The 21,013-nt window shown below is 45.3% G+C and overlaps 1 protein-coding gene across 1 annotated transcript in view; it reads right to left on the reverse strand.

Annotated features, from left to right (window-relative positions):
- Window positions 1-10,167: 10,167 nt before the first annotated feature.
- The window catches only part of LOC137421993 (calponin-2), a 51,094-nt gene continuing 40,248 nt past the window's right edge, over window positions 10,168-21,013 (reverse strand). Inside the window, exon 6 of the mRNA XM_078768911.1 lies at window positions 10,168-12,121. Coding sequence (XP_078625037.1) covers window positions 11,801-12,121 — 321 coding nt within the window. The 3' untranslated portion in view covers window positions 10,168-11,800. The remainder of the gene's footprint in view (window positions 12,122-21,013) is intronic.

Consider the following 21,013-nt stretch of genomic DNA (forward strand, 5'->3'; position numbering starts at 1 on the left):
TGAGATAAAAAAATTTGTTTATTTTAAAATAAATACCTTTTATAAACTTCTATCTATGATATAGTGTAGTTTTAAGCTGCACCAATATGGTACTATTTAAAGTAAGCTCCATGGATGACCTTTGACCCCTAAAATGACCAATGCAAAAATCCAGTCTGGCATGACCCACAAGGAACATTTTGAGCATGGATGCCAGACAGTAATAAAATTGACAACTTTTTTGGCCCTCGGCAGGCAGACTAGTACTGTTTGAACAAATGCGTGTAATCTCAAAATGGAATTTGTCCCCTTCCATATCTGCTTTGCCCTTGTTCTTCCACCTTTCCTTTTTTGGTATACACAGCATGTAAATATGGATATTTATGGAAGCAGGTCCTCAAGTGGTTAAAGACAATCTGCAGATCTCTGACTTTTACATTTTCTCTGCTGTTTAATTGGATATGCCTCATCTGTCCTGGGATCTGGAAGCCATTTTAAGCTCACTTGAGCTCATGAAACATCTGATTTTACAGGTTAGAATGGGAGTGAATATGATTGGTACTTTAAGGTTGAGTGAATACTTTAACTTGTATGCAGGATTTCCACCAAAGGGTTAAGTTGATTTGCTACCATTTGTTAATGCTTGCATCAGTTTTATGTGAAATTATTTCTGGCCATGTGGAGATAAGATGGCTTAAAAATATGAATTGTTCTTCCAGGTTTTTTTTGTTTTTTTTTTGCAAATAGTTGAGGCTCATGGAAGAGGTTTGCAACACAAACTCATGCAATATGTAGCTACAAGGGGATGGATTATATCAAGATGGAAGGAGAAATAGCAAAGGGCCATGAGGATAAAGATCAGAAGTGGAGATGGCGATGGCCAATGTACTGCTAAACTGCTGGTTCGTTTTCCCGATTTATGTTCAAAATATAACAATCGACATAAAGTTGTTCCTTGATCAGAAATTGACGTTTGTAAACAGGACAGCCACAGAAGTGAACCAATTGCTTAACCCCGCTTTTTCGCTTCACGTGCGTGGAGTAAATGGAAAGCATCTGAAAATGTAAAGCCCACCCGTATAAAAACCACCTTTAGAGGCCATTTTTCCCCGCAAAGCGGGGGTTGGCCTTTTTCGGGAACCGTGGTTGTTGTTTTTCGGTCCCCTTTTTGAAGCAATGTTTTACGGCCGGATGCCCTTCCTGACGCCAACCCTTTTTGCTGCCTTTAACGACAAACAGGGAATTACCAGTGAACTGGTACTCAAAGCCCACCCGTATCAAGCAAGATATTAATTTATTATTTTTAAAAAAGAGTAAATTAATAAATAATAAAAATATAAATAAATAATAAAAATGTATTCTCATAATAAAGCAATCTTTTGTTCTCCACTACAAACTAACCAAGCCAGAAAGTCACTTCCATCCTGCAATATGACCTTTATTAGTTTGTAAAATGGTCACAATTGAAATGTCTATGAACCAGTTTATGAAGTTCTCCATAATGAAATTTGCGATTTTAATGTCTAACCCTGGTTTGGTTGGTAAAGAACCTTCCTCACCTTCAGTACAGAGTATAAAAATACTTTGGTTCACCATAAACAGCAATTTTCAGCCACCCCCACCTCCACCCCACTAGAAAAATAAAGCAAGGAAAGTCGTCAGGTCTCAGATATCCCATACAGCTTCATGACGACGACCATGAATTCACCATCACAATGCACCTTGGAATTTCAACAATCATGAAGATTATTAAGGTATAGCCCTTGTGAGGCTACCTGTCTGGTGGCATTCCTTGGTGTACGTTCAAGATCCTACAGAGTCCTGTTATGAGAGTCAGTGAGCACACCTTATACCATGGATGTTGCGGACGAACACTCAAGGCACCGATTATAATCCACATCCAAGGTACAAATTTCAACTTATTGTTAAATGGATGCAAAATATTGTTAAATATACAACTTCTTCGTTCGTATGCAGGACAAGGGTGTGGGATGGCATCGTTGACTGTTGCTGATGCAATGCCCTCTGCTGGTTATGGCAGGAATTTGGAATTAGTTCAGGGTGTTGGTGATAGCTCACTTCCTCTTTGCAAAGGACTCTGAGATCTTTAACATCCACCAACGAATGTTGGCAGACAGGACACTCGTTTAACGTCCATCCAAGGGACGGCACATATGGATGAATCACCCTGCCTATGAAATTAGTTTATAGTTGGGTCAGGATTCAAACCCAGGCTCAACAGCTTTGAGGCAAGTGTGTGTACATCTAAACCAACCTGCTGGGCCACATTAAGTGAGAACCTCAACCTTTAAGCAATTGACCGTTTTTTTCCAATTACCTGGATTGGCTTGGCCTCCTTTTTCAAAGTTTCAACCCTTTAGACAAAGACCTAAATCAGTGGGTCCACACCAGTCATATGCAAGCACCCCTGCACCTTTTTCAAATAACGCACCACGTCTTCCAAAAAATTGTTGAAATTAAAAAGAATATTTGGTATCCACATCTGCCTGGCCAAAATGCAGACCATTATTTGGTTTGCAGTGTAACAAAAAAAAAGCTGAATTTTTTTTACTAAATCTTAGCTCATTCCACACAGAAATCCTAAAATGGCCCAGACAATATTATTGGCACTTTCAGAAGTTGTTCGAAATAATTAGATTTCAAGCAGGTGATTCTCCTTTACTTTGGAATTGAACTCACCAACGGCGAGTTGCAGATGCTGACAATATAAAAATCACTCATTCAACCAGTTTGAATAGAGAAAAGGAGTCGTTATGCTGTTTAGTGTCACTGTGTTCGGCTGGGCCAAATCAGGGGTGATTTTCAATTTTTCATACTACAAGGTTGTAATTTACCTAAAAGTTGTGGCTGGGTAACAGAAACAAAACCATGAAATTTTTTTTCAAAAATATTGACGTCTTACGGTAAAACAGCCCGTTACCATAGCAACCGTTACAGACGACTCAAAAAATTCTTAAAATCGATGATTTCTCAGGCTGTGTGTGACCCCCAGAGTTGATTCTGGTTCCAAAAGATTCAGAATTGAAAGCCAAGGATGATTGGATAGCTTAACAATGTCTGACACAATTCAATACAACTTTTATCCCAAAAACTCATTTTTATCTCAAATTTAAGGCATTTGTTTGAAAAAAAAATGAAAATTTTGCTTTTTAATCATAGGATAATAATTAATCAGAGCTATAGTCAAATTAAATGTACTTTAAATTAACTTTTGTCATTGATTAAGCTTTTTTGTCTCAAATTTAAGGTCTGACATTGAGCATTGATAACAAAATAAAAAACCTAGTCCCAATTGTAATCAATGGAGGCCAATGACTTCTTAGTCACAACCTCAGTGGATGTTGCCGGTCCATGCAGCTTCTCCCTGACGCCCTTCACAACCCTGTATAGAGCCTGGAGCTGCGCCTCAGATTTGGGGGCCTTGTTAGTGTTCAAATCTGTGGCGAGTCCAAGTGTCCGCTCTGCTGCGTCATTGACAACTGGGAGTTTGGCCACAACTTCCTTGCCATGACGATAGCTGTCTGAGGTGGGCCACTGTGCAACGGGGAGCTTGACAAAACTGGGGTCAATACCCAAGAGTTCAAACATGCTCCAAGAGTCGTAACCAACAAAGTCTTTGAGGGCTTTACTCCCCAATTGCTGTGAGGCTGGCATCTCCTGTATCATGTTATGTGCAGTCCCATGGTACCTGAGCATAGCCCTTCTCATAGTCTGCTTGTCAGATGACGTTCTGTCCGAGAAGAGTGCCAAAGAGACCAATCTCTCTGAGAGGTACCACAAATGGTTTTGTAGCTTCTCTCGGGCCACAGTCACAAAGGACAGAAATTTGGCAGGCCACTTTGTTGGATTCTTTGCGATACTGGCCTCAGCCTTGAGGAGGTTCTTCATCAGGTACATGTCGTTAGATGGTGCATCTGCAGCACTGGTACATGTCAACCACGCTTTAGTGTAGAAGACTGACATGAATGCAGCGAGACTGGTTATGTCTTCCAGCTCTTCGGGTGTGTAGATATCTCCCAGCTGCCAACGGAAGAGTGCCACCTTTATAGTGTATAAAGTCTTGCTCATCCAACGGGCGTGGTGGAATGCCCCAGGAGCTTTGATAGTGATGGTCCTCATACCATCAGGGACAGTCCCTCCAAGAAACAGCAGTGTGAGGTGTGCCAGCTCCAGGTAGTCATGTCGAAGAGTCTCCTTTGTGCTATTGTCCATCCACGTCTGAAGGAAGGTGATGGTGGCATGTACATGGCCAGCCAGCTCTATCTGTTGAGCAGACACCTCGACCAATGTGTAGTTGCCCTGGTCCAATTCACTCCAAGTGTTGAGCAGTCGCTTGAACAGCTGTTCATTAGGTCCTGTGGTGGGGTCATACACTATTGAGCAAGACGCCTCTCCAACCAATTCGTGGATGTGGTGCCGACACGCCAGTTGCAGAAGACTCCTGCCAAACTCAGTCTCCAGTCTTACTACGACTCCACTCTTGACCCCAGAGTTCACTGCCATTGTATCGAAGACAAGAGCGCCTATCCTTGATGTGTGCAAGAGCGCCTTGAACGCCCTGATGAATGGTTACAGTAACAACCTAAAGCAGGCATTAAAATTAATGATTGTAAGCTGCTTTTGTTAACTTTTTTTTATTGAAATGAAGATGGCCAAATTTAAACAACGTTATAGCAGTTATAAAAACTGGACAATACAAGGTTGTAAAAGCCAATTTAAAGTAAATTTAATCTGATTAATGGTTATCCTATGATTAAAAAGCAAAATTTTCAATTTCTTTCCATAAATATGCTTGAAATTTCAGACAAAAATCAGTTTTTTGGATAAAAGTGGTATTGAATTGTGTCACAGACATTGTTAAGCTATCCAATCATCCTTGGCTTTCAATTCTGCATCTTTTGGTACCAGAATCAACTCTGGGGGTCAAACACAGTTTGAGAAATCGTCAATTTAGGCATTTTTTGTGTCGTCTGTAACTGTTGCTATGGTAACGGGCTGTCTGACCGTAAAACGTCAATATTTTTGAATTTTTTTTTTCATGATTCTGTTCCTGATACTCACTCACAACTTTTAGGTAAATTACATTGAATTAGGAAAATCACCTCCGATTTGGCCCAGCCTACGGAGTGTGTGTACCACAATGAGCATGGAGGAAAGAAAGAAAACCAGAGAATTGCCTGAGGTCAGACACAAAATTGTAGCCAAGCATGGACAATCTCAAGGCAACACGTCCATCTACAGACACCTTGATGTTCCTGTGTCCACCATATGCAGTTATCAGGAAGTTTAAGGCCCATGGCACTGTAGCCAACCTCCCTGGACATAGCCACAAGAGATAACTTGATCGAAGATTGCAGTGAAAGATTGTTCGAATGGTGGAGAAAGCACCTCGATCAACTGCCAAACAGATTCAAGCTGACCTTCAGACACAAGGGTACAACAGTTTCAACTCTCACCATCTGTCACCACATTTATGAAAGGGGGTTCTATGGTAGCAGGCCCAGGAAGATTCCACTGCTAAGAGAGGCATAAGAAAGCCCGACTGGAGTTTGCTAAAACACACCTGAAAGCCAAAATCCTTCTGGGAGAATGTCCTGTGGACAGAGACCAAATTAGAGCTTTTTGGTAAAGCACATCATCTCTATGTTTACAGAAAACAAAATGAAGCCTTCAAAGAAAAGAACATCTTCCCTAGTCAAACATGGAGGAGGTTCAGTTATGTTTTGGGGTTGCTGTGCTGCCTCTAGCACTGGGTGCCTTGAATGTGTGCACGGCATCATGAAATCAGGAGATTACCAAGGCATTTTGGAGCGCAATGTTCAACCCAGTGTCAGAAAGCTGGGTCTCCGTTGAAGGTCATGGGTCTTGCAGCAGGACAATGACCCCAAAGACACTTCAAAAAGCACTCAGGAATGGTTCAAGACAAAAAGCTGGACTGTTCTGAAGTGGCCAGCAATGAGTCCAGATCTACATCCCATTGAACACCTGTGGGGAGATCTGAAAACAGCAGTTGGGAGAAGGAACCCTTCAAATCTGGGAGAACTACCCCCTCACCCCTCCCCGCCAAGACGCCCCCTCGCCCCTCCCCTCCTAGACTCCTGCCTCACCCCTCCCCTCCAAATCTCCCCCATATCCCATCCCTTTCAAATCCCTCCCCTTGTCCCTTCCCTCCCAAACTCCCCCCTCACCCCTCCCCTTCAAATCTCCCCACCCTCATTGCTTCTCAATTTCCCCCCTCTCACTCCCCCTCCTCAAAGCGTCCTCCCCGCTTCTTCCCCCTTCAAACTCTCACCTCCATCTCCCCCAACCTTCTGCCTCGCTCTTCCCCCTCCTCAAATAACACCTCATTGTGGCTCACCCAATCACCATCAAACCTTTTGTCCGCCCCATCCTTCCCTTTCTCCGAGCTATTCTGAAATCTCTGACACACCTTCAACAGCTCTCCCTACCTCTTCCACCTCTTCCACATCTTACCCTACCCCTCCTCCCCCCTGTTCTGTATCTGATGCTCCCCCTTCCTCTTCATTAACGGTATGGACCTCAAACATCCGGGGCCTTCGTTCAAACTTAACTGATCTCTCCATACAGGTTGCTTCTGTCAAACCAGACGTGATCTGCTTAACAGAAACTTTCCTCCTTTATGATGTCTCTGATTTCATAGTATCTCTCCCGGGCTACTCCCTCCTCCGGTATGATAGACCTGAGCCTCGTCCTGGAGGCGGGGTTGCTATCTTTATCAAAAACTCTCTTCCTCACTCGCCTTGCACTGCACTCTCTCCACCTCACCCCCAGGAATACCTCTGGCTACGGCTTCCCCTTCGCTCCCACCTCTTGTTCATATGTGTGTTGTACCGTCCACCAAACAGTGATGACTCCATCTACATCTCGCTGTCTGATGATATGGACCAACTTCTATCTACTCATCCCAACTCTCTCTTCCTCATATGTGGTGATTTCAACTGTCATCATGCCAGTTGGCTGGGTGTGGGTACCTCTCTCACCAGCCATGGCTCCTCAGCAAAGGACTTCTGCGACTCACTGGGACTGACACAATCTGTCAATTTCCCGACCCGGATCTCAGTCAACGGAACATCTTCTCTTCTGGACTTGGTTATGACTAACTTCCCTGAAAATGTCTGCTGCTCTTCTTCTGCTCCGATCGGATCATCTGATCATGTCCTTGTTAAAGTGGACATCTCTCTGACCATCCTCAGGGAGCCTGCTCAGCGTCGACGAGTCTGGCATTTCACTCAGGCCAACTGGCACGGTCTTCAAGCAGCCATCAATCATCTGGACTGGTCTCCCATCTCTACCACCTCTGACATCAACTCATCCTGGGAATTCTTCCAAAGTAAATTGCTCTCTCTCATGCACAGATTTATCCCATCTCGTCTTCAGTTGTCATACCCTTCCTCCCGTCCATGGTACACGGAATCTTGTGGTGAGGCTGTTGCCCAGAAACAACTTGCCTTCGTCTCCTGGAAAGCAAATCCAACGGAAGGAAATCTCATTTCCTTTCACAAAGCCCGAAACAAGTGTGTGTCCACCCTCAGGAGAGCCAGGAAACAATATCTCTCCGTTCTCAAGACCGAACTCTTATCTGTCTCCCTCTTCCAAATCCTGGTGGCGTCTGGTCAAATCCGTTTCTGGTGTTTGTTCCCCCTCCATCCCCTCCCTTACCTCAAACGGCTACACAGCTGACTCCGCACGTGAAAAAGCTGAATGCCTCAACTCTGTGTTTGCCTCTAAATCTTGTGTCCCAAACCCATCCCTCTCTGTACCCACCATACCCAGTCGTACCCTGCTGCTCCTGGACTCCGTGTCCTTTCCTCCTGACAAGGTGGAAAAGTTTCTGTCAACCCTCGACTCTGATTCTGCAACTGGACCCGACGGCATCAGCCCACGGGTCCTAAAATCCTGCTCTGCTGCTCTATCTCACCCTCTCTCTGTTCTCTTCACCCTCTCTTTTGCTCAAGGTCAACTGCCATCTGCTTGGAAATCAGCCAACATCACCGCTTTGCACAAAAAAGGTGCAAAAACAGATCCTAGCAACTACAGACCAATCAGCCTTCTCCCAATTATCAGCAAAGTCATGGAATCCATCATTGCTTCGGATATGAAATCTTTCCTCTTCTCCAATGGCTTGATCTCTGATCATCAATTTGGTTTCAGACCAGGTCACTCTACTCTGGACATGCTGCTTCTGCTGTCAACAATGGATGGAGGTCCTCAATGCCAAACAGGAAATTAGAGCTGTCTCCCTCGACATATCACGTGCCTTCGACACGGTCTGGCACCCCGCTCTGCTCACCAAACTCTCCTCCTTTGGTATCCATGGAAATCTCCACGCATGGCTGGCGGACTTCCTCTCTAGTCGTCGTCAACGTGTGGCCCTGAATGGGTTTCTCTCATCTCCTCTTCCTGTTCAGGCTGGAGTTCCCCAAGGCAGTGTTCTGGGCCCCGTGCTTTTTCTGGTCTTCATCAATGATCTCTCTGACTCTGTCGAAAATCCTCTCTATCTCTTTGCTGATGACTCCACTCTCTGCCGCTCCATTCCTCTTCCCTCAGATCGGCAGTCTGCTGCCTCCTCACTCTCTGAAGACCTGGACAAAATCACAGACTGGTCAAACAAGTGGAACATGTCTTTCAATCCTGACAAATCTCACACTCTTACTATGTCTCTCCGAAAAGATCGACTGGACAACCCTCCCATCTACTTTCTCAACAATCCTCTCCAAGAAGTTCTGTCGCTCAAGATTTTGGGTCTCATTATCTGCCATGATCTTTCTTGGGAAAACCACATTTCCAAGCTGGCCTCCAAAGCCAGTCGCCGACTGGGCATCCTCCGTCGTGCGAAGTCCTTCCTCGGCACACCTGAGCTCCTCACCACATACAAGGCTTTCATCCGCAGCTCAATGGAATACTGTTCTCCCCTATGGGCCGGTGCTCCTGCCTCACACCTAGCTCGGCTTCACGCTGTTGAAACCAAAGCTTTCAGAATTATTGGAATCTCCCGCGATGAAGCTATCTCTGAGGGCCTTTCACTCACTCACCGCAGGCAGGTAGGTGGTCTTTCTGTCTTCTACCGACTCCTCTCCGGCCTTGCACCCCCAGCTCTCTCTGTGCTCTGTCCCCCAAATATTCCTACAGGTCGCACAAGATCTGCCAGCAACCCTCTGATGGTTAAACTGCCGAAATCTCGGCTCTCTGCTCACCTTCACTCTTTCATTCCTCTTTTCTCCCGCCTCTGGAACAAACTCCCTCACTCCCTTCAATCCCACTCCTCCCTCCAGGTCTTTAAAACAGCTGTTCACCACCATCTCTTATCTTCCCCCATCCAAAACCTTGATCTTTTCTACCCCCGCTAATTCACCCCAGATCCACCTTGTTTGAAATTCCAATTTCTTTCCTGGAAGTCCTGGCAGTGTCCATATGTTTTATACCTCTCCCACCGCCCCCTTCCCATGCCCCCCCCCCAAAGCCCTCGCCGTCTCTCAGATCTCTCGATGTCTCCCGGTCCCTGCTCTCAAATGTTGTGTTTGTGTCCTTCCCCCTCTCTCCCCATCTTGTCTACCGCTCCCGACGTTATATGTTTTATGTGTCGGTTTGTCTTTTTGTGTGATTAATGTTCGCTCTTTCACGAGCCTCGATCTTGTATACAAAAAAAAAAAAAAAAAAAAAAAAAAAAAAAAACTGGAGCAGTTTGCACAAGAAGAGTGGGCCAAACTGCCAGTAGAGAGGTGTAGGAAGCTCATTCATGGCTATAGGAAGCATGTGACTGCAGTTATTTTGTCCAAATTGTGATGCCAAATATTTAGTCTCGGGTGTCAAGAATTTTGTCATTGCCATTTTTTTTATTTTCTGATTTAAAAGGTTATATTAGGTTCTGAATCAAAAACAAAGGTTCTGCAATATTAACAGTGAAATAAAGAATTGTGGAGACCAAATACTTTTAGCAATTTGAACTTATTTTTCGAGAAAATTGTGAGTTATTTGAAAAAGGTGCAAGGGTGCCAATATTTTTGGCCATGACTGTGTATACACACACACACACACACACACACACACACACACACACACACACACACACACACACACACACACACACACACACACACACACACACACACACACACACCTCCCCTCATATTAAGAAAAGACAACACATCAGTTTGAGTTTTTATTTCAAAGATGCTCAAAATAAGTGAGTGGAGCAAGGGCAACATCTCCATAGCAGGAATGGGTCAATTGAAAATGAGGCAGCGAGCACTGCCCAAGCAGGTTCAACAAGCCGTGGTCCTTAGCACCAACCTCGCACAAAGCAAACTGCTATTCAATGTTAGGAATGCTTCTCAAAAAGCGATTTGAATTTTGGACTTAAAACTTCAACCTTGAGCTCATCCTTGACCACGAGAGCACAAAACGATTATATGCAGACCATCATTAGGTCATGCCTCCAATTAGTGAAAGTAGTCAACTACTCCACATATTTAATACAATGCCAACCAGCAGGTTTAAGAGGAGCAAAACTTAATACTGAAGGTTATTTCCATTCAACTTGACATTTGTGGTGAGGGGGTGGGGTGGCGGGACATGTTTGGTATAAATTCAATGGACAAGGGCCTAATTATACAGCTAAAGGGGCTCAAAAAAATTACAAAAACTTATCACACAGATTACATCCCTAATCAAGTTAAGCAAAAGCTAAATATGGCAACAAACATCTTTGCACTCAGAAATGCAAGGCCAAAGACAGTTTCCATCAATAAAACGAGCAAATCATTATGCCTGATATACCCACGTGCCAGACATGCATCGGGGATGTGGGTGGAGTTTCGGATGTGCAATGTGTGTGCCAAGCAGAGTTATGCACAGTGCATAAATGGCACACACAGCATGGGGAAGTGAGCTCAGCCACGTGCTGCAAACAAACTTTAGATGATGGAATGCACAGAGTGCAAACACCAGTAAACAGGCAAGAAAACAGGAATGCAGTTAAAAATTGGAAATGTTAAAGTGAAAAAAATCCAAGTATGTAAATTCAAACACCGTACAGTTACGTTTAAACGTGCCCAACGGAGAGAGACCCGAAAATGAAACAAAAACTGGCAAAGTTTGTGAACAATCATTGTAATGGCAAGATGTCAAGGTAAAGAATAAATAGAAGTTAGATTAAGGGTGTTCAAAAATAAAATGGCGAGCACGTAACAGATAGACAACATTGATGTGAATAATCTTGTGAACGTGTTTATCAAAAAAAGAAAGAAAAAAAAGAAGGATAAGGAAAGCAGCAAATGACACCATCCATGTACGAGTAAATAACACGTTACATTATCCCTTCTATACGTAATTTCTCAAGGAAAAATTAAATTAAAATATTCCAAAACATTTGCAGTGTTAAATTCCCAAACAACTCAATTCAACACTGGAAAAAGGCAGAAGAGGAGCGAGGTTGACCTTAAAACGATAGTGGTGTTCAGATCACCTGACGCGAAATAGCATCGAGCAAAACCTAATTTCCACTGCAAACTCCAATCACACGCAACGTCGCATAAATCCCAACTGGCTGCCCATAGGCCGAACATTATACTACGTCAGACCGTCACTTATGCCACCCAGATGAAGCAAAAAAAGAAAAAGAAAAAGAGAATGGGACAATTGGTTTAACGGGATGAAGATTATGCTGGGATTTGCAATTTGTTAATGACTTCCTGTATACGTTCGAGGCAAGTGGCAGGGGGCGAGTAACAGCAAAGAGAAGAAAGAAAAGGCGATGCGCGGAAGGTTGAGCAAGTCAATGTCAGTTAAACCCGCTTTCGTCATTGTCGTCATCCTGTAGACAATCTGCATTGTAGCAATCGGCACGATAACCATCACTGCAGTAACCATTACTGCCACCATCCCCTACTGTGGCATCATCGCGCGAGCCCACCGCAATCTTGCTTGATGTGCAGTACTTTGGGTCGTATATCTGACGTCCAAGACCGTAAACGATTCCTTTGGAAACATCGGCCTGTGCTGTTGGCCCGGTCTGGAGCGGAATGGTGCTTTCGTCGCAATGGTCAGTTCCCAGCTTATGATCGTAGATGTGGCGCCGCGTGCCTGGAGCAGTCATCCCTGCCTGAAAAGTGATGAGCAAATGCATCGCAAAGATAGAGATCGACAGATGACAGGGGGAATTGGAAAATATAGATAGAAAACCAAAACAACATGTGTAAGGTGTATGACATTTTGACAGTAAGCACTCCAAGAACCTTCCGTTTTTCAATACGGGACTTTCAAAATGACGCGATGCTTTGCACGCATGTGCAGAACCTCGGAGTACCTTAATGTATATATTGTGTGAGAAAACGACTTACCTAAAATGGCTCAGAGAGCTTCTGAAAGAAGTCGAAAATACTTGGAAAACTACCTGAGAAAAAGAAAAGGAAAAAGGTGTGCCTCTGCACAACGAAAGAGTTGGAGAACTTTCTCAGCTCACCGGCAGGGCTCAGATCTTACAGCTGCCCGTACTGCAGACTCCCAATGATGCGGTGCAAGGCTCGAGCTGTGGACTGGCGAGTTCTACCCAAGCCCTCAAACATCGCTGCCGGCGATTGGACTTTAAACCTGCCAGGAGTGCCTCCTGTGAACATGGCAGGCTTGATTTATTTAATGGGTGTCTGCAATTGGAAAGACGCTGTTGTGCACCATTACCAACAAAATAATGGCTCTTGACCTTTCGACAAAGGACATCTTCACGATTTGAAAATACACAGCTTCTGCCAGCTATATGTATGCGAGACTCAGATGTACCAGGCAGATATCCAATGGGAAGAACATGTCTGGGGCTTGTGAATGCACAGGGTAAGTTTAAAATAAACTTTTAAAATGACGATTTTTTTTCTTTTTTTTTTTTTAAGTACTGAATCGAGGCTCGTGAAAGACCTAAAATTTATTTCACAAACAAATCAACCAGACAAACAAAACATACAAAAAGAGGGAGCGGAAGACAAGATGGGGAGAGGAGGGGAAGCACACAAACACAACACCTGAGAGCAGGGAGAAGCGCGGGAGGGAGAGGGCCTGGGGGGAGGAGGCGTGGGAAGGGGGGAGAGGTGTAAAACACAAGGAGATCAAGAACTTCCAGGACAGAATTTGTTATTTCAAAAAAGTGTAGGATTTGGGGTGAAATTAGCGGGGGTAGAAAAGATCAAGGTTTTGGATGGGGAAAGATAAGAGATGGTGGTGAACAGCTGTTTTAAAGACCTGGAGGGTGGAGTGGGATTGAAGAGAGTGAGGGAGTTTGTTCCAGAGGCGGGAGAAAAGAGGAATGAAGGAGTGAAGGTGAGCAGAAAGTTTTGATTTTGGCAGTTTAACCATAAGAGGGTTGCAGGCAGATCTTGTGCGACCTGTAGGAATATTTGGGGGACAGAGCCCAGAGAGAGCTGGGGGGGGGGGGGGGGGGGCAAGGCCAGAGAGGAGTTGGTAGAAGACGGAAAGACCACCAACCTGCCTGCGGTGAGTGAGTGAAAGGCCCTTGGAGTTAGCTTCATCGCGGGAGATTCCAATGATTCTGAACGCTTTGGTTTCAACAGCATGAGGACGAGCTAGGTGTGAGGCAGGAGCACCAGCCCAGAGGGGAGAGCAGTATTCCATTGAGCTGCGGATGAAAGCCTTGTATGTGGTGAGGAGCTCAGGTGTGCCAAGGAAGGACTCGCACGACGGAGGCTGCCCAGTCGGCGACTGGCTTTGGAGGCCAGATTTGAAATGTGGTTTTCCCAGGAAAGATCATGGCAGATATAGTGAGACCCAAAAGCTTGAGTGACAGAACTTCTTGGAGAGGATTATTCAGAAAGTGGATGGGAGGGTTGTCCAGTCGGTCTTTTCGGAGAGACATTGTAAGAGTGTGAGATTTGTCAGGATTGAAAGACATGTTCCACTTGTTTGACCACTCTGTGATTTTGTCCAGGTCTGCAGAGAGTGAGGAGGCTGCAGTCTGCCGATCTGAGGGATGAGGAATGGAGCGACAGAGAGTAGAGTCGTCAGCAAAGAGATAGAGAGGATTTTCAAGAGAGTCAGAGAGATCATTGATGAAGACCAGAAAAAGCACAGGGCCCAGGACACTGCCTTGGGGAACTCCAGCCGGAACGGGAAGAGGAGATGAGAGAAACCCATTCAGGGCCACACATTGACTACGACTAGAGAGGAAGTCCGCCAGCCATGCGTGGAGATTTCCATGGATACCAAAGGAGGAGAGTTTGGTGAGCAGAGCGGGGTGCCAGACCGTATCGAAGGCATGTGCTATGTCAAGGGAGACAGCTCTAATTTCCTGTTTGGCATTGAGGACCTCCATCCATTGTTGAGAAAGCAGAAGCAGCATGTCCAGAGTAGAGTGACCAGGTCTGAAACCAAATTGATGGTCAGAGATCAAGCCATTGGAGAAGAGGAAATATTTCATATCTGAAGCAATGATGGATTCCATGACTTTGCTGATAATTGGGAGAAGGCCGATTGGTCTGTAGTTGCTAGGATCTGTTTTTGCACCTTTTTTGTGCAAAGCGGTGATGTTGGCTGATTTCCAAGCAGATGGCAGATGACCTTGAGCAAAAGAGAGGGTGAAGAGAACAGAGAGAGGGAGTGAAAGAGCGGAAGAACATGATTTTAGGACCCGTGGGCTGATGCCGTCAGGACCAGTTGCAGAATCAGAGTCGAGGGTTGACAGAAACTTTTCCACCTTGTCAGGAGGAAAGGACACAGAGTCCAGGAGCAGCTGGGTACGACTGGGTACGGTGGGTACAGAGAGGGATGGGTTTGGGACACGAGATTTAGAGGCAAACACAGAGTTGAGGCATTCAGCTTTTTCACGTGTGGAGTCAGCCATGTAGCCGTTTGAGGTGAGGGAGGGGATGGAGGGGAAACAAACACCAGAAACAGATTTGACCAGACGCCACCAGGATTTGGAAGAGGGAGACAGATAAGAGAGTTCGGTCTTGAAACTACCTTGACTTGAACGATATTTCCTCTTGATCATCTTTTTGCTGGGGGGTTGGGGACTGGGAGCTGTGTTGGTTGGTTCCAGGTCCACAAGAAAAATTATACTAGACGTTTTGCATTTATCACTGAAAGGAGAAGCATTCAGCCGTGTGTCTGTCGTTAGTTGTTATCTCCTTGTGGGGGTTTCAAAAGGTGGAACAGAGTCCTCCCAGTCCAAAATTTGTCCACAGCTGGACAAAGCTGTGAAGTTTTCTTGTTCCCAAAGTTTTGTTCCAAGGGCTCGGAGATAGTCACCGAGGCCCACACAGCTTCCAACCTTAGTTCGATTGTATTGATATTCCCAGGGATGGTTTTTAAGATCTCCATAAGGATCATTCCAATCGCTCCAATAATCACTGGTACAATTTCAGCACTCTTCAGTTTGCAGGATCTTTTGACTTCATTTTTGAGGTCTTGGTATTTGGTTATTTTCTTGATTTCGGAATTTTGGCCAAAATCAAGAACTGAACTCGATTAGCAATGATGCTTTTTCTTTTTTGTACCCAAGTACTATATCCGGTCGCAATGCTTTTTTTTTGTTGTCAATTATTGCTTTTGGTCATTTTCACGAGTTTTCTAGGACTAGGATATCAGTTTTTTTTTTGTTTTTTTTTGCAGACGTGCCAGTGGATTACTTTTCATACCTTGTTGTGCCTTTATGTGCACAGCTGTTCTGACATGAATTATTTACATCCCGATAGTAGGTCGCTCATGCTTTGTTTCTACCCTGCAGAACCTACACTTGGCCGATTGACTCAGTCCCATCATTATTTTCTTAAAGTCATTCGTGGAGTGTCCTTGGTCTTGGGCCTCAATAATGATTCGTTCTCCGTCCCAGTTGAGCTGACCTCTCCTTATCCATTCCATTGATCCTTCTTTGTCTATCGCCAATCTGTCCAACTCGTTTTTTTTTTGTTTTTTTTCTCCTGCTCTTTTGTCTTTCTCCCAGTTGTCACGATAAATCTGCTGGTATTTCATCTTGTATTTTTATTTTGTCTTCTTTGCAATTGTTGGGGCTGTATCTGTTGCTGTTTTGGTTTGGTGCGCAATATTCTTCCAATCACTCCTGTTTTTGAAAGTTTTTTGCAAGGCGAGTTAGGGATACCTTTTCTGGTTTGCCATCTTTTTGCATACAAATTGGGTTTGGTAGTCTGTAGGATTGGCTGAATATGTGAAAAGTTCAACAGTTGTCATTCTGTGCACTTAGTCGAGTTCCATCTGGCTACTACTTTCACGTCTCAGCAGGTACTTTTGTCGAACATTTTGTAGATGGTGAGGAGTTTCCTTGTTGATTTCCGCATGTGGCCCTGAAAAGGATTCTGCAACTCTATTGGAAGACAGATACTGTGAGTTGGTTTAAAGCAGTGGTTCCAAACCTTTTTTTCTGTCGTTTCCCACTTCAACCAGTTCAACCGTCGGGACTGTATGTGTGTGTGTATATATATATATATATATATAATATATATATATATATATATATATATATATATATATATATATATATATATATATATATAAGCTCAAAACACACCTGGTCACAAGTGTGCCGCACTGACCGGGTCCTCAGTCGAGGTCCTCAGCATCACCCCGTTTCGGCCCTTCAACCTCGATACGGTCAGCTAAGGTGGGCCAGCAGGGGCACATACACATCCACATGCAGCAACTGCACCTGGATGCGTACATACCCCCACCCCCAGCCAGTGCGAACAACAACAACAACACCTCCACATCCAGAATCCACAGCACCAAACAAACATGGTGGAACACTCAAACACCCACCTTTATACCCTTCACCACTCACCAACAAAACACACCAGATCATTCATACACACATACACACACAACACCAACCAACCAACCACCTACCCTTAAATCATACACCACTCAAAACACAAAAACACACATGCAAAAATTAATTCATGCAAAAACACACACACTCACCCACTCACTCATATACACAAAATAAGAAATAATAATGGTAACAAAAAAAAACACATAACCAACCTACACCGTTCGACGTGCCTCCATAAACTTCCTCCATATCCAAAATGAGCCTTTCAAGGTAACCTGGGCCACCTTGTCACACATCCTCCTTCTTTCTGTCCCACACACTCCCAGCCTAGCAAGAAATGCAGAAAAGGAATTGCCAATATACCCTCTACACCCCACCTCAAATGGCTGACACGAAACTCGCCAACCCTTCTCCCGGCACTCTGCCTCCAGCTCACTGTACTTTCCTCTCTTCCTCTCGTGCACCTCCTCCATGTTCTCTTCCCAAGGTACCGATAACTCCCCTAAGATTAGCTCGTTCACGAGCCTCGATTCAGTATACAAAAGATAACCTGTCTTGTTGCACTTGACCAAATGACAATGTCAGGTCGCAACCTTGTCACACAGATCTCCTCTGAGAATACCAATTGTGGCTTTAGTCTGCCACCACCTGCCAATCACAAGCATCTGACAGCCCTCTTGCTTTCCTCCACCTCCTCTTTCCACCTCTTACCACTTGGCCCTCTTTGACAAACCACACCTCTCCCCCATCAGTCTCCTTCTCCACTCTTCTCTCTCTCTCGATCTCAGCACCTCTTGTTGCATGATTTGCACCACCACCTGATCATGTCGCCACCTGTATCTTCCTGCTGCCAATACTACTGAGCATGCACTCAGTGCATGCTGCACCGTTCCCACACCTCCACACAAATATCATCTCTCCTCTTGCAACAACCCCCACAATCTCAAGTTTACTGGTGACGGAAGCACATCATACGTTGCCCGCAACAGGAAATTCAACAATATTGGCTCCATCCTCCAAATCTCTTGCCACTTCAATATCCTCACCCGCACACCTTCCCACTTAGTCAAAGCACGTTGCTGTGCCTGACCGACTGCTTTCACATATCTCCCCTCCTCTTCCTTTCTTCTCACCTCCCTCTCAACCATCTTCCTCCTCTTTCAACATGCCTTTCCCCATCGCTCATGCTCCATCCACCCCAAGCCATGCTTCCCATGCTGTACCATCCCCATGACCTCCTCCTGTTGCAACCGCTCCTCCATCTCGTCCACCTCTGCTCTTGCATTCCACTTCTGACTTCCCTTCTTCTCTGGGAGAGCATTCTTTACCACTGCATGACTTGAATCCCACAACATCATGAACTCCAGCACCCTCACCACCTTAAACTCCTCGGTTAATGATGTCAAGGGAAACTGGAGTTTTCCACCCTGACCATAAAAGGCAATGTTCGTCAAACAGCGTGGCACTCCCAAACACCTCCTCACAAACCCACTCACCACAACCTCCATCCTCTCGACATGCCCAATTGCAATATCATACATCATCAATGGCCACATTACTCGTAGCATCAACCCAAACTTCAAACACCATACCTTCAACTTACCTGGCAAACCACATCCATCAATCCTCTTCAAACCTCTCAAAAGCTTGTTTCTGACCTCCTCCACTCTTCCCACATCATTCAACTCCACTGTATACCATCTTCCCAAACTCTTCACAGGGGCCTCTACCAATGATGGAACCACCTCCCCTCCCCAGCTCAAACCTGTGCATGTTATCCACCACTCCTCGTCTCACGACCACACTCCTCGACTTTCTTGCTTTAAATCCATTCTTGCCCACCGCATCAACCTTTCCAGTCGTCCCAGTACCTCTACTGCTGCATCAGCAGACTGTTGGACAACTGTCAGGTCATCCATGAAAGCAAACATTGCTGGCAACCTCTGACCAGGGGCTAGCTCCACTTCTTTCCCATGTCCACTCAGCGCACGTATCAACAACTCCATAACCAGCACAAACAAAATCGGGGAGATGGTACATCCCATCAGGATCCCCACTTCCAACTTCTGCCACTCTGTTACATAGGACTGTCGCAAACCGCATCCAAAACTGATCATAATATGCCATCAAAATCTCCGTGGCACCCAAAAGAAATCCATGGCATACCTGATCAAGGCATGCGGCACTAACTCATATGCATTCTCCAAATCCAGCCATACCACCGCCACATCCTTCCTTTGCCTCTTTGCCTCCTGTAACACTTGCCAGACCATTGCCAAGTATTCAATGCATCCTGGTGATCCTGGTATTCCTGCCTTCTGCACAGAACCATCCACAAAACCATTCCCTCTGATGAAGCCTGAGAGACGTGCCGCAAAGACACTCATCAATATCTTCCCATCTACATCGAGCAATGTCCCAGTGCGTACCCTGGAATAGAATAGGTACACCGTATCCCTGCGTGTCGTAAAAGACGACTAAGAGGGTTGGCGTCAGGAAGGGCATCCGGCCATAAAAAAAAAACATTGCCTCAAAAAGAGAACCATGACAATTACAACTACATATGGGCAGGGTACAGCCCGAAGTGGAGATCGGTTTCTGAGGTTTGGGACATGGAATGTAGGGACAATGACAGGGAGATCAGGAGAAGTGGTGGAAGTATTGGTCAGAAGAAGAGTGGACATATGTTGTGTGCAAGAGACGAGATGGAAGGGAAGTGGTGTGAGAATGGCGAAGGGTAGGTAGGGACAGAAATACAAGTTTGTGTGGAAGGGTGCCTGGAGGGCGTGAATGGTGTTGGTGTCCTGTTTTTCTGAGGAGTTTTGTAGACAGTGTGGTGAGTGTGACTAGAGTGAGTGATAGGTTGATGATGGTGAAAATGATGATTGGAAAGCTCTTGGTGAACGTCATCTCGGGATATGCTCCGCAGGTTGGTTGGAGCGATGAAGAGAAGGACAAGTTCTGGTGTGCGATAGAGAAGCTGATGGAAAACGTGAAAGATGAGGAAGTTGTTGTGGTAGGAGGAGACCAAAATGGACATGTGGGAAGGAGTATGGATGGTTTTGAGGGAGTTCATGCGGGTTACGGATAGGGTGTGAGAAATGGAGAAGGTGAAAAGGATTTTGGAGTTTGCTGATGGAGCTGATTTGTTGATTTGTAATACTCAGTTCCAGAAAGAGGATAATAAGCTTGTTACAATGTTACATACACGTCAGGTGGGTCGACGACAACCGTTGACTACCTGATGGTGCGTAGGTGAGATAGGGGGCACCTCCGGGACACAAAGGTGATCCCGGGGGAGGAGGCTGTTTCACAGCATCACTTGGTTGTCTGCGACATAAGGGTGAAAGGTGCGAGGAGAGCTCGGCGGGTGAAGTACCAACCGAGAATGAAGGTGTGGAGGTTAAAAGAGGTGACAGTAAGGGAGGCATTAAAACAGAGGCTGAGTAGGGTAGAGGATGATGTGGTTGAGCTTGAAAGTGGTTGGATGTCAATGAAAGCTAGTCTGTTGGGAAGCCGTTGGTGAGGTATGTGGATGGACAAAAGGACCACCGAGGCACTTGGAAACATGGTGGTGGGATGATGAAGTTGGAAAGAGGATTGACGAGAAGAGGAAGAAGTTCAAGGAGTGGCAGAAGGCGAAGGGTACGGGAGCAGAAACAGCAGAGCATGAACGTTATAAGGCAGCCAAGAAGGCTGCAAAGAAAGAGGTAGCAAAGGCGCAGGAGGCATGTAGGAAAATGTTCTGAGAATGCTTGGATTCGGAAGAGGGTCAGAGAGCAGCATTCAGGATTGCAAAGCAGATAGCGAAAGAGAGGTGTGATGTGATGGGGGTGAGTTGCTTGAAGGATGAAGTGGGACAAATCGTTGTGGACCCAGATGGAATTAAAGGAAGATGGAAAAGATATATGGAAATGCTGTTGAATTCAGAGAATGAATGGAATGGCAACACAGAGAGTAACCCAGTTTTAGAACCGGCAGAGAAGATAACTGAGAAGCAAGTTGAGGAAGCGATAAAAGCAATGAAGAGTAGAAAAGCGGGAGGGCCGACGGGAGTTGTGGGAGATATGTTGAAGGCAGCAGGACGTTGGGGTGTGAAGAGAATGACAGAGATCTGTAATCTGGCGGTGAAAGAAGGCCGCATTCCAGTGGATTGGGAACTGAGTACCCTCGTCCCTCTATACAAGGGGAAAGGTGACCCTCTAG

The sequence above is a fragment of the Myxine glutinosa genome, unplaced genomic scaffold, assembly GCF_964187855.1.
Source record: "Myxine glutinosa unplaced genomic scaffold, kmMyxGlut1.1 SCAFFOLD_699, whole genome shotgun sequence".
In the NCBI taxonomy this organism is placed as follows: domain Eukaryota; kingdom Metazoa; phylum Chordata; class Myxini; order Myxiniformes; family Myxinidae; genus Myxine; species Myxine glutinosa.